The following is a 14,054-nucleotide window of genomic DNA, read 5'->3' on the forward strand; positions in this document are numbered from 1 at the left end:
ATGAGGAGGACATGCACACATTTGAACTTCATTGCAGAGCTTGCATTGTCACTTCACAAGAATTTTACCATTTCATTTGATAAAACTATCGTCATTCATTCGTATACACACTCACAAACTTTAAAGCCTTCAACCTGTCAAAATCAAAGTTTTGTATAACTTGAAGAAAATATAACAGAAATATTACTTTTGCACAGTAGAGTATACTTCAAGTATAGGCCTAATAATAATAATAATAATAATAGTTTATTAAAACACACAAAAGCTCAAATGTCTTTAATTTACAACCCACCAAAATACAAGTTTGTAGAGATAAATAAAGTAACTAGAGGGAATTATGAAAGAAATTGCATAGTAAGATGTACTTTTTAATATAATAATAATCAAATCTATTAAAACATAATTTGTAACTGTAACTGGGGGGGGGGGGCTGGTATATCACAGCATACTCACTACAAAAAACTAGACTACACCACTGACAGGCACACACGCACGCACACACACACACACACAAAACAAAAAAACCCTGGTAAAAACGTACACGTCCCTTTTTAATAATACTGTATTCAAAAGATAATTTTTGTAAAAAAAAAAAAAGGAAACGCTGTGCTGAAGATGCGATATCTCTGCTGCAGGAGGACAACATATGTGAACAGAGCAATAAACTGCAGTCTGTGATGTAAGATCTGTAAGTCTGTGTATATATATATATATATATATATATATATATATATATATATATATATATATATATATATTATATATATATACTGTATCTTGATACATCTTTTATCCAGCAAGGATGCATTAAACTGATAGAAAGTTACAGTGAAGATAATTATTTCAAATTATTTCAAATAAATTAAACATAACTTACTATTCATCAAAGAAACCTAAAAAAAATGTCCACAACTGTTTTTAACATTGATAATAATCATTTTCTGACCATCAACTCGTCATATTAGAATGATTTCTGAAGGATCAAGTGACACTGAAGACTGGAGTAATGATGCTGAAAATTCAGCTTTGATCACAGGAATAAACTAATTTTGTCAGCCTTCTAGCTAAACATAAAGGATGTGAAGAGGAGATTGTCATTTCCAAAATAATGACTCTCTTTGGTAAAATTCAGGATGGTTTGTCAGAAACTAAATTGGCAGAATTTATTGATCTGCAAACTCAGACTCTGTGTATAAGAATAAGGCAGAGGACACTTTTATTCGCTCTAGAAGAAGATGCCTAGAGCAAGGAGAACAAAGTACTGCATATTTATTCAGAATGGAAAATAATAATTCTAGAAATTGAACTATTAATTTGAATTTCAAATTTCATCAGCACGTAAATTGTGCAACTAGAGGAGCTAATACACTGGACAAGGTCTATTCAAACATCAAGCGGGGCTACAAGGTTAATCCATTACCACACCTGGCCCAGTCTGACCACAGACATTGTCACAGTAGATAAATGCATCCATGTCTACCCCAACCAGAAGCCCTGGATGTCAAGGGAGGTCCAGCATCTGTTAAAGGCGAGGAATACTGCTTTTAGATCAGGTGACAGGCTCTCCACAGTGCAGCACGTACTAATCTGAAGAGGGGCATCCGAAAGGCCAAGTCTGACTATAGGAGGAGGATCGAGGACCATTTGGACAGCAATAACAGCAGGCAGGTGTGGCAGGGAATCCAGCACATCACCAATTATAGGACCAGCCCCGGGGCTGTGGAAGGGGATGCCTCACTGGCAGAGTTGTTAAATCACTTCTTTGCCCGAAAGGCAAAGGTTCAGCCACCAGAGGTAGCCACACCACATCCAGTAGCTCACAGCGACACTGTCCTCAAGGTAAAAGAACAAGAGGTGAGGCGTACGCTGCGGGCAGCCATCCCGCGGAAGGCGGCCGGCCCTGATGGCGTCTGCGGACGCGTACTAAGGGACTGTGCAGACCAGCTGGTGGGGGTCTTTACTAAGATCTTTAACCAGTCACTGTCCCAGCTCACTGTCCCATCCTGCCTGAAGTCCTCCATCATTGTTTCATTGTTTCCCTGCCTAAAAAAACAAACATCACTACTCTCAACGACTACCGGCCAGTAGCACTCACTCCTGTGGTGATGAAGTGCTTTGAGAAACTGGTCCGTAGTCACATCATGTCATTTTATCCTCCCACCTTTGACCCGCACCAGTTTGCTTACAGGGTGAACAGATCGACTGAGGATGCTGTGGCTACAGCCCTCCATGCTGCACTGTCTCACCTGGAGCAGCAGGGGAGCTATGCCCGGTTACATAGACTTCAGTTCTGCTTTTAACACCATCCTACCCCATAGACTGGTGTCCAAACTGTCCAACATTGGAATACCACACTCCACCTGCCTCTGGATTAAGGACTTTCTGTCACATCACACTCAGAGGGTAAAAATTGGTCCTCATACATCCACGGCCCTCAGCCTCAGCACTGGCTCCCCACAGGGCTGTGTGCTGAGTCCCCTGCTCTATACCCTCTACACCCACGACTGCACCCCAGCTCATCAGAGCAACACCTTTGTCAAATTTGCTGATGATACCACTGTAGTGGGGCTCATCACAAGGGGGGATGAGTCCAATTACAGAGATGAGGTGGAGAAACTGGTGGGGTGGTGCAGAGTTAACAACTTGCTCCTCAACACATCAAAGACTAGGAGCTCATTGTGGACTTCAGGAGGAAGAAAACGGTTATCCAGCCGCTGTTCATAGGCGGAACCTGTGTAGAGAGGGTCTTTGACTTCCGTTTCCTGGGAGTCAACATCATGGAGGACCTGACCTGCGCTGTCCACACCACTGAGGTAGTGAAGAAGGCCCAGCAGAGAATCTACTTCCTAAGAGTTCATTAGGAGGAACAACATTCCCAAAAAACTACTGGTGTCTTCTATCGCTGCTCAATTGAGAGCATCCTGTCATACTGTCTCTGTGTGTAGTTTTCAAGCTGCACTGTGGCACAGAGGAAAAAGCTCCAGGGTGACATAAAGGCAGCACAGAAAATCACTGGTTGCCCCCTCCCCAGTCTGGAAGAACTTCACAGCTCTCGCTGTATCAAAAAGGCCAAAACCATCATACAGGACTCATCACACCCTGGTCATACACTGTTCAGACTACTGCCGTCAGGCAGGAGACATAGGTCCATGAAAACAAGAACAAATAGACTACAAAACAGCTTTTATCCAACAGCCATAAGTGCATTAAATAATGCTGCTAAATTATAGTCCCCACCACTGATCCATGTCAAAGGGTCATGTGCAATTTTTTAAATGTGATTGTCTGCATGGGTGTGTCTCCTATGTGTTTTTATATGTATGTAGTAGTAGTATTTTAGTTGTTTTAGATGGTTGGTACCTGACAAGGACTGTACTTAATTTCGTTGTACTCGTTACAATGACAAATAAATATTCTATTCTATTCTATTCTATTCTATTCTATTCTATTCTATTAACTCTTCAGTTAATGTGGCCGTTATCTGATTGGCTTGAGTAAACGGTGGGTGGAGTCCACTTATTTGTGGATTTGTCTGCACTTCCACGCTAGAAGTGTTTCAAAATCCACAAATGCGTGAGGGGATTGTACAAATGCACAGAAAGCGGTTCTCAAATAAATGCCAGGCAGAGTTGTGTTTGTGACATTAAACACATTTGTAGATATATTTTTTTATTTGCAAATCTCATTTGATTTATTTGTGAGTTTTAAATTTTTTTGTGAAACTCTTTACATTTTAGGGATGGGACGGTAAGAAAATTTCATATCACGATTATAGTGACCAAAAAGATCACGATTATCAATATTATCACGGTTTTGTTAAAATGAGATAGAAATTTTCAAAAAGAACTGATACACACTGAAAACATTTCAACAAGTTAATAATAATAAATCACTTACTCTCTCTCACTCACACACTCACTCACACACACACACACCCTTTAAATGAACAAAATATGTTGGTTGGGCCAGGGTGACTAAACAGCAACGATCAATAGCAACGCAAACACAGCGCACATCCATGTCTCGGACCACCGCGGGCGCGATCTCTAGTTTCATTATGTGTAGCTATGTCTTGCGTCTTTGGATTGTATTGAAAATGAAATAAGAGTAATTTAGAATTAATACGGCTATAATATTGTTGTAGTGATCATATTGTCTTGACGATTGTTTTGTATACTGTAACTTACATAATGAGTTTACTGTTTATAAAGCGGTAAGATTTAAAAACATTAACGGTAATCTTCACAATTCAATATTTCATGTCCCTGAAATTATTTCTGTGGTAAAAATAAATTAAAAAGCTGTGTAATAAGTTTACTATGAACAAATACAATACATTATCCCTTAAATGTCACCCGTAATAATTTGAACATTTTCGTTCGTCTTGGCTCAAAGCCACTTGCTGTAAAACTTTTCTTCTCGGAAGCTATGCGTTAATTACAATGAAATATTTAATCTCTAATCAATATTTTTTGTCCAATTATTTGCCGAAGTAGTTTTGGTATTGAGGTAAAAGTTAACTTGCCTTGCATCCGCTAGATAACAGTGGGTGGTTGTCACTAAGATGACTTAGCAGATGTGAGGTGTTTCCTCCCCCCTTTTGCAGCGACTTTCCTCTTGCAAGATCTGCAGACAGGGTACCCATCCTCGATTAAATTGCACTCAGGACTCTTGTAAATAGCCAAAATACGACCACACCTCAGATTTTGTCCTCTTGGATGGCTGAAAAAATCTCCCGAGCGCTGTCACTGAGTAGCCCCAGAGTGCAGTCTGGACGATGGGGCGGGGCGACACTTTTAGGTGGGGCGACACGTGTCGCTCCGCCCACACCCGATTTTATTGGTTTATAATACCGCAATCTTATTGGCATAGACGCTTGAGGCACGAGCATGCGCATTCCTTTATGTCCGAGTTTATGAATTATCTATGACGCTGTTTGCCCGTACTATATTAAGATATTAAGTGATAACCATTGCGATTTCAGTAACGATCAATTGGATAATGTTTTGATGAACTTACGAATGAAGTTAGATGAAGTTACTGTCAAATGTATTCACAATTCACATCGTTTCAAAGCAGCTTTACAAAAAGTCATATTGTAAGCATTAATATTGAGCAGTTTTATTGCTTGGGGATATCACAAAATATGTTGCTGATAAATAATACACTGTTTGAGATTTAGCCTAGCTATACTATATTAATTTACCCTAGATAAGTCAGTGCCACTTTTGGTGGGTAATGAGCATGACTGCATGAAATTACTGGCAGATCAAAGGAGAGATCATTTCTATGTGGGCTGATTTAGACAATATTTTTCCGCATGTCATGCAGAGCTCCTTAATTTTACATCATTCGTTTAAATGCTTCTTCGTTTTTCCAGTGGGATCAGTGAATAAACATAAACTCGGGATTTTACACAAATTATGATAATTCCCTGTATTTCAGTAAAACAAGGATAAATCCGAAAGTGTGTTTTATTTTATTTTTAAGCAAAACCACGGTGACAAATAAGACAGGCTACCAAATAGCAAGCCCTGGCCATTGGGTTATGTGCGTACAATGGGAATAAAATCCGTGCAGCGCTGCAATGTGAAAAAAAAAAAAAAGTTTTTTTTTTTTTACTAAAACAGATGTTATGTTGATCTATAGCAAATATTATAATGTAGGCTATGTGCTCAAGAGCGTATTTAAGCAATTGGCCTACATGTTCATATCACTTCTCTGCTGGGTGTTTTATTTATTTTATTACAGCCTATTATAATTGCACAGATTTATAGCAGTGTGTGTTTTTTATGGTTATGCAGCTAGCCTATGTGTTAATAGTTGTAACCATTTTTATCCAGTAGCCTACATGAAAGTGCAATGCGATGGAGGATGAATAAACAATTGGATTTTTATTATACCTGATGTCACAGTCACAGGTAGACAGTCGTAGGCTACATAACCGGTTGACACTTATTAGAAAACATGAATCTTTAAAAAATATAACATAGGGCTTTACAGAACCAATAGGCCCTCATATATGAACAGGTAATCAACCAGGAAACGTGTTTGCCATTAAACATTTTATTTGCACTTTGTACCAAATAATGCAAGCATTGGACAATCTCGTTAAAAAAATGACAACAAAAAACGGTCATGCTTTAGAATTTAAAATCAGCTGCTTACATTCTTACAGTCAATATCATCATTTGCGTAAAATCCCGAGTTTGTGCTGATCCACCGATCCTGATAGAAATATGAAGAAGCCAAGTGAATGACGCACTAATCTAATGTAAAACATCTCCCTGAAGTACAAGTAACGTCACCAAGCGTTCGTTTTTAAACAATAACTTAATCTATACTGTGTCTTAAGTATATAAAGTATTAGCCAATAGATATTAACAAAAATTACCATGGTAAACTGATAATAAGATACAATTAAAGTTAGCATTTAATATTTCTTTGATACGGCCAAATCATTCACAAAATCGTACATAAAGGAATGCGCATGCTCAGACCTGAATCGTTTACACCAATAAGATTGCGGTATTATAAACCAATTAAATTGGGGGTGGGCGGAGCGACACGTGTCGCCCCGCCTAAAAGTGTCGCCCCGCCCCATCGTCCAGACTGCACTCTGGGGTACTACCTGTCACTGCCTTCCGCCATGTCTTCTCGTGCAAAAAACAACAACGTTGCATGCTCGCGCGGCATCGCGCCTAGACTGATTCTGGCTGGACAGGATTTACTGCGAGTTTTCAAAATCACGATAATCAAACTCGGTTTTAGTGATAATTAAATTTTAAACGATAATACTAACCGTCAGGAGATGTTATCATGGTTTATCGTGAAACCGGTAATCGTCCCATCCCTATTACATTTATATGTGGATCTTAATCTATTTATTTGTGAATTTGATCTATTTTTGTGAATCTCTTTACATTTATTTGTGGATCTCAATCTATTTATTTGGAATAATACAACAATTCTAACCCCATAATAAACACATTATTATAACCCAATGAGATGATGCCACATTACATCAACAAATCTGTTGTCATAAATAGCTTTGAACATTCAAGCTTTAACTTTCTTGATTTTTCTTCTTTAAAAATTGTGTTTAAGATCAATTGGTTGAGGCAGTTTTTGAATGATTCTGATTCTATATGGAATAATATATTATTCCATAAATATATTATAATATATATTATAAAGTTGGTGGTCTCCCCTTTCTGTTAGTATATCATTAAAATGTCTCTAAATTGCCCATCAAATTGTCAAATTTCCATAAGCAGGTGCTTTTAGCCCGGCACTTGATTTACAAAAATAATTTTAGTCACCACAGGTATTTATTTTATATCCAATATATCAAAATAAAACACTTTTCTTTTCAGATTGGTTTAATAATAATATTCTTTTGGTTTCTCAACTTGGTCATTTGTTTTCTTATTCTGAATTCTTAACTATTGTGTTCCTGTCACCCCACGAGACTTTGCCATAGTGATGAGTGATGATGTCATCGCCAGTGGAGCTGTTTCGATTTTAAAAAACTCAGCTGATTCTTTACTCTCTTCTTCCTCTTGGATACATCCTTAAAGGAACACTCCGACTTTTTGAAACTTTAGCCTATTCACTTTATCCCCCAGAGTTAGATAAGTCCATACATACCTTTTTCATCTCCATGCGTGCTATAACTCTATCTGACGCACCCACCGCTAGCCTAGCTTAGCACAAAGACTGGATGTAAATGGTTGCGGCTAGCATACTAATCCAAATAAGTGACAAAATAGCGCAAACATTTTCCTATTTACATGTTGTGATTTGTATAGTCACAGAGTGTACAAAAAACGAAGTCACATGAGACACAGACATATTTTAACCGTATAAATACTGGGAACTATATTCTCTGAAGGCGAAGCACTGCTACTTGGGTGGAGTGATAACCGCAGCACCTGAGACGCGCCGTGGTGAGGAGCAGAGAGCGTGTCTCAGGTGCTGCGGTTATCACTCCGCCCAAGTAGCAGTGCTTCGCCTTCAGAGAATATAGTTCCCAGTATTTATACGGTTAAAATATGTCTGTGTCTCATGTGACTTTGTTTTTTGTACACTCTGTGACTATACAAATCACAACATGTAAATAGAAACATGTTTGCGTTATTTTGTCACTTATTTGGATTAGTATGCTAGCTGCAACCATTTACATCCAGTCTTTGTGCTAAGCTAGGCTAGCGGTGGGTGCGTCAAACAGACTTATAGCACGCACGGAGATGAAAAAGGTATGTATGGACTTTTCTAACTCTGGGGGATAAAGTGAATAGGCTAAAGTCCCAAAAAGTCGGAGTGTTCCTTTAAGAGACAGCAATAGGGAAGATTTGCTTTTTATCTAGTCCCTCTCTCAGGAATAGAAAGATTAGACAACGTTTTCACAATTAATGTCCCTTCTGTAATATCTTAATTGGAGTAATTGTTTTAATGATATTCTTTGGAAGAAAGTGTGGTCTCTCTCTATCCAACAAATATTTAATCACTAATAAAGTTAAAGAGGTATCATTCAAGTTCTTACGTCGATTTTACCCAGTCAATCTTTATATCAAAACAATGTTTCCTGTGATGGATCCCCTTTGCTACTTTAGTGGAAGAAGTCTTCCTAAAGTTCATCTAGCTACTTTTTGGAAGAAATGTTGTCTGTTTGTAAGTGCTTATTTATTAGTCAATTTTTCTTTGGTGTTTAAGGACGTCTTATTTTAATTTGATAACTCTGACAAGAATCTAAAAGACAAGCATTTTCTTTAAAATCTATTGGTTTTTCTAGCCAGGTTTTTTGTACAAAAGTGTAATTTTTTGTCTGTCAAACCTCTTTTTATTATTTTTCGCAAAGAGCTGAAATGTTATTTGGGTACTATCTCTTCTTCCAGCAATGTCAAAGCTTTAAAGTCCATTACGTTGAGAACAAAGTATAATATTTATAGGTTTTTTTATAATGAAAACAAAAAAGGGGGACTCAAGGCATTTCTGTCTCTCTCTCTCTCAAATTTAATTTAAATTATATTTTACCCCAGGCTTAATATTTGTTACATGTATTCATAGCAACGTTCTTTAAAAGGTTTTTGTGCACAGTAAATCTCATATCTACAATACTTACATCATGTGGAACTGGTGCATGGCTCTTGTAGTGATGATAGTAAATCACAGCAGCAGTTACAACTGCAGAAACCAGCAGAACACCAACAACTATCCCTGCTACAGCTCCTGAAGACAGACCTGAATCTGGAACAAAGACAGACAGTCATCATTACAAAAGAGTGAATGTTTATCCATCCAGTATTTACCAATAACTTTGACTGAAATTTACACCTTTATACTTTTGTCATCAGCTGTATGATATTGTTTTAACTGATAAATGCGCCTTTTGTTTTTAGCAACTGCAGCTCAAAAAGCATCAGCACTTCGAGCTAAACTAGCAGCAGCATTCACAGGAAAACTGGCTGATATTATGCATTTAGCATGTTAATAACATTAGTCAAAGTGTCACTGACTCAAAACTTACTTTTTTAAACAGTCCACAACCCAACACTTATTGAGTTGATTGAGGAATCTGAAATTTATTTCAATATTTTAAAAGGAAAATACACTGAATGACTCAATTATACTCACCGATGACAGAAACACTGAATCTCTTCACTCTAGTGATGCTGAAGATTTTGCTGCTGCTGATGATCTGTAGTTTATATTCTCCAGAGTCTGTGTTTCTGGTGTTTGTGATGGTCAGAGATCCAGTCTGATGATCCAGCTTCAGTCTGTCTCTGAATCTCTCAGTGCCTTTATTACACTGAACATCTGTACAGATATCACTGAGATCTCCAGTGATTTCAGCGACGACAATGTCATTAAAATACCAGGTCATTAAATCATTTGGTTTTCTTGCTACAGGAGGGTCAAAAGTGATGGATTCTCCCTTGTTTTTCTTCACTTCATCTGTTTCAACAGCAGTGACATCTGAAACACAAACCAAACAGATGCTGGAGGATCTTTTGCTGAAAACAAATAAAAACAACATGAGAGATCTGTGAACATGACTACGATTGCATAAGCCCCTTCTTGACTTTTGATCTGAAAAGAAACATTTTGGTTTGTGACTATAAACGCACATTAACGCTGTGCTTTAAAAATATATAAACTGCATTTAAACATTATTAAATGACTCACCTTGGACATTAACACTGAAGATCTTTTCACTGTCGCTGCTGCTGAAGATCTTCAGTCTATATTCTCCAGAGTCTGTGTGTGTGATGTTCATGATGGTCAGAGATCCAGTCTGATGATCCAGCTTCAGTCTGTCTCTGAATCTCTCAGTGCCTTCATTACACTGAACATCTGTACAGATGAAACTGAGATCTCCACTGATTTGTGCGAATCGAGTGTCATCAAAATACCATTTAATAACTTCTTGTTGGTTTGTTTGAACACCAGTGTTTAGAGTGACTGAATCTCCCTCCATCACAGACACTGCATCTGATCCAACACCAGACGCATCTGAGCAAAACACAATAGTGTAGAGTTTTTTGTTCTACAGATCATAAATGTGAGTAGAGAAATATGCCTGGATTCATAATTTTAAACATGCAAATAAACATCAGAAAAAATCTCAGACTAACACATTGACTCATCAGACAAACATGAGTCTCATGAATGAGAGTTTAAAGGTGCTCTAAGGCTAAGCAATGTCGGGTGACGTCACTTATTGTTAACGTTTAAAGTATTGTCAAACAAAACGGAGGCTAGCTAGACCCTCCCTCCCTCCTCCTCACCCGCGCACTAACCCCCCAAACCCACCCCCAAATTCTTCTTGTCTGGAACAGTTTGTTATGTTTGGTGGTGTGGGTTAGCACAGTTTGTTTTGTTGCTGTTTGTGGAGCCTGGGGTGTCTGCAGAGACCGCATTTTTTTACAGTGTGTTCAGGGGACAGGCAGCTAGATAGTGAGGAAATGTTTGCTGTAGGCTATGTGACAAAAAATGTTGGCTTAAAAAACGCGTGACATCGCTTAGAGCACCTTTAGGTCCCTAAACAACCCACGTAAATAACGTGTATAAGGCAACATTTACATAATTTGGCATAAGCTTTACCAAAGCGAATCACATTATAAGCTACATGCACAATGTTAACTTTTACTTATGTTTATTGTAAAAGTTGAGTAGCTAGTTTAAAAGGACACATCGCGCAGCTGATCGGATCTCGTTTCAACTGCGTTAAGGGGGTCGCACACCATAAATTAAACATTTATTTGTCTCAAATCGTCGTTAATCTAGCCTATAGGCTACGTTAGGCCTATTTTCAATTCATGTTATCGGACGCTCTGGGGTAAAGTTCTGACTGCAGACTCAGCAACGATTGTATTAACAGTACAATCATAACATAGTAGCCTACAGCCATTATCTTAATTCCATAATGTCCTTAAACTTAAAAATATTGCTGGCCATAAACATAAAGAGAAAGTGCGCGTCCGGTGGGTGATACCTTTGTCCTAGACGCGACGCTGCGGTTCTCGTCCGGTGTGCGACCACCTTTTCAACTGAACTATTTTCTCAACAATAAACCTAAACCGAATCTAGCAATCACGTGCCACAGATATGCAGCCTACAGGTCGCAACTGATGTTAACAAAGAATATGTCTTACTGTGGTCGAGTAAAAATAAAATCACTGTAAGCACGTTAAAGAAAAGCTTCATTTTCACCCCTTTTCTCCTCAGAAAACGAATTCAGATTCTCATTCATTAGTGTTATTGCCTAGCTACTTCTGATTTAATGGTCAAATGCAAAGTGAAAGTAAACCCTCCATATGAAACAGGGGCGTAGAATTTATAGGGATGATATAGGGAAGTGTCCCAATAGTGACACTGATTTGTCCCTAGCCATAATTTCGATCAAACAATTAAATATTTTTATATATAACCACTGTTGCCTGATTGGGTCTTGTGGGTTTTACGTAGTTCTTATTTTATTTAACCAGGAAACATCTCATTTAGATTAAAATCTATTATAAATCTATTTTTAAAATGCGCAAATCCTGGAACACAAACGGTTAATAGATCTAGGTCCCGCCTGCTTAACACACATCGCTAAACTGATTGGCTGCGTTCGGAATCGCATACTTCCCTACTATATAGTAGGCGAAAAGAGTAGGCGAGCGAAAAAGTACGTTCGAATCCTCAGTATTCATAAAAGAGTAGGCGAGAATTACCTGGTTGACGAACTAACTATCGCGAGATTTGGACGATAGTGCGTTCGAATATGCCTACTTTCCTACTATATAGTAGGCGAAAACAGTACGTGAAAGAAGCAGTACGTTCGAAACATCAGTATTCCTAAAAGAGTAGGCGAGAAGTTCCCGGATGATCTCCTGCTTTCGCCCAGACATTTGAGTGCTTTTCAGCTCATCTATCCCAGGAGGCCACGCGAGAGGATACGATATAAAAAAGAACAAGAAGAAGTAGATATTTCATACTCAAACATGACGGAAAGGGTGGACGAGTGTTTTCAAATGTGAGTATTACAAATACAAACCAAATCCTAATCGCATGTGTTGAACTAACTTTCTGTACAGTAAATTGTTGAACTGTTGAAGGTGCAAAGACGCTATATAATATGGTAAATTTGTGATTTTGCCGTAAATCACATTTTATTGGATAGAGGAGCTCCATAAGGACACATACGTCTTTAAACTGTATTTGCATACATTTTAAACCGTATACATCTGAAATACCATTACTAAATATTTATTCAAAATCTGGCAAGATTACTACGTGTAACTGATATGAAATAGACATCTGAGTGACGTGTGTGTACTATTGTTTAGGAGAATTCACTGTTGTTAACACTGTTTTTATTAGTTTAATGCATTTTACATAAAGTAACTAAACATAAGTAATCTATTTCATTTATCCATTAGTACTGTTGAAAAATTGTTGAACATTTATGATGGATAAAAAGCTATTTATTAGCAACAACCTCAACATCTAAATGTAGTATTGAGCTCATAAATCACAGAGGTAACGTGAGTCTTGTCTGGATGTTACGGGGACGGATGAGCACACGCGGCTGCTTATCCGGTGGAGAGTGGCTCATGAAGCGCTCTTCACCGGAAAGCGTAATGCTGCCATCAAAGGCTTTGAGTGAGTATACAGAAATCAATTGAATACTTTATTTGCAGTACATTTCAATTATTGTATTTTCAAACAGAGATATAACTTTTTCATTCTTGATTTCTCTCTTGCTGCAGATCTTTTGTGGAGGAGCAGAGCCTGCAAGGCAGGGTGACGGCGGCGTTTGTTAAAAAAAAAGGGAAAACCTGAAACAAAAATACAAAGTAAGATCATTTTGTTACTTCTAATACATAAATTAAATGATTAAATATTGTGCTGTTAAAATGACTGCTTTTGTATCATGCTTGTGCATTTTTGCAGGATCTGAAATGTCCGCAGACGGGGGTGAGCACTGAGGATGGAGAGCCCACAGCAGCATCCTGGAAGTGGTACACTGCCATGGATGAGGCAATTGGGGGCAGACCCTCCATCTCTCCTCCTGCCCTCGTTGCCTCATGTGGGCCGGATGCTGCTGTGGTCTCTTCATCCTTAGTGAGGCCAGAGCCAGCAAGAGCCAGGAAAAGGGCTATAGATGTGGAGGAGCTGATCCGGGACACGGAGGAGCGAGAAGAGGAGAGAGAGCGGAAGGCAGCTGAGAGGGAGGAGAGGCTGTGGAGAGAAATGGAGGAGAAGGAGGACAGAAGAGACGAGAGAGAGAGGAAAGACAAGAAAGAGAAGTAAGAGAAAGAGAAGAGAGATGGCACCGGGAGGCAGTCGAGAGAGAGGAAAGGAGAGAAAGAGAAACCAACGAAAGGGATGAAAGGTTCCTTTCTGTTCTTCAGGTGCTCGCCAAAAAACAAATTCTGATCTTTTGCACATTTGGGTTGATGTGAATTAAATTTGTGAATAAAAATGGGAATCTATATATAGATATATAGATATACACACAGTACTGTGCAACAACTACAAATGGTGGCCTAAGAATTTTGTAC

General features: G+C 38.5%; 1 protein-coding gene and 1 long non-coding RNA gene across 2 annotated transcripts in view; one reads left to right on the top strand and one right to left on the bottom strand.

Moving 5' to 3' along the window:
- LOC130087032 (uncharacterized) overlaps positions 1–11,733 on the bottom strand; it is a 282,385-nt gene extending 270,652 nt beyond the window's left edge. The window contains exon 1 of the mRNA XM_056253232.1: positions 11,658–11,733. Coding sequence (XP_056109207.1) covers positions 11,658–11,709 — 52 coding nt within the window. The 5' untranslated portion in view covers positions 11,710–11,733. The remainder of the gene's footprint in view (positions 1–11,657) is intronic.
- A 1,325-nt stretch (positions 11,734–13,058) lies between these two features.
- LOC130086959 (uncharacterized) lies at positions 13,059–13,727 on the top strand. The gene is made up of 3 exons (XR_008807294.1): positions 13,059–13,152; positions 13,260–13,346; positions 13,444–13,727. It is a non-coding gene; the product is annotated as an uncharacterized LOC130086959 (long non-coding RNA).
- Positions 13,728–14,054: the final 327 nt, after the last annotated feature.

This window comes from Rhinichthys klamathensis, unplaced genomic scaffold, assembly GCF_029890125.1.
Source record: "Rhinichthys klamathensis goyatoka isolate OS25496 unplaced genomic scaffold, OSU_Roscu_1.1 h1tg000103l_1, whole genome shotgun sequence".
In the NCBI taxonomy this organism is placed as follows: domain Eukaryota; kingdom Metazoa; phylum Chordata; class Actinopteri; order Cypriniformes; family Leuciscidae; genus Rhinichthys; species Rhinichthys klamathensis.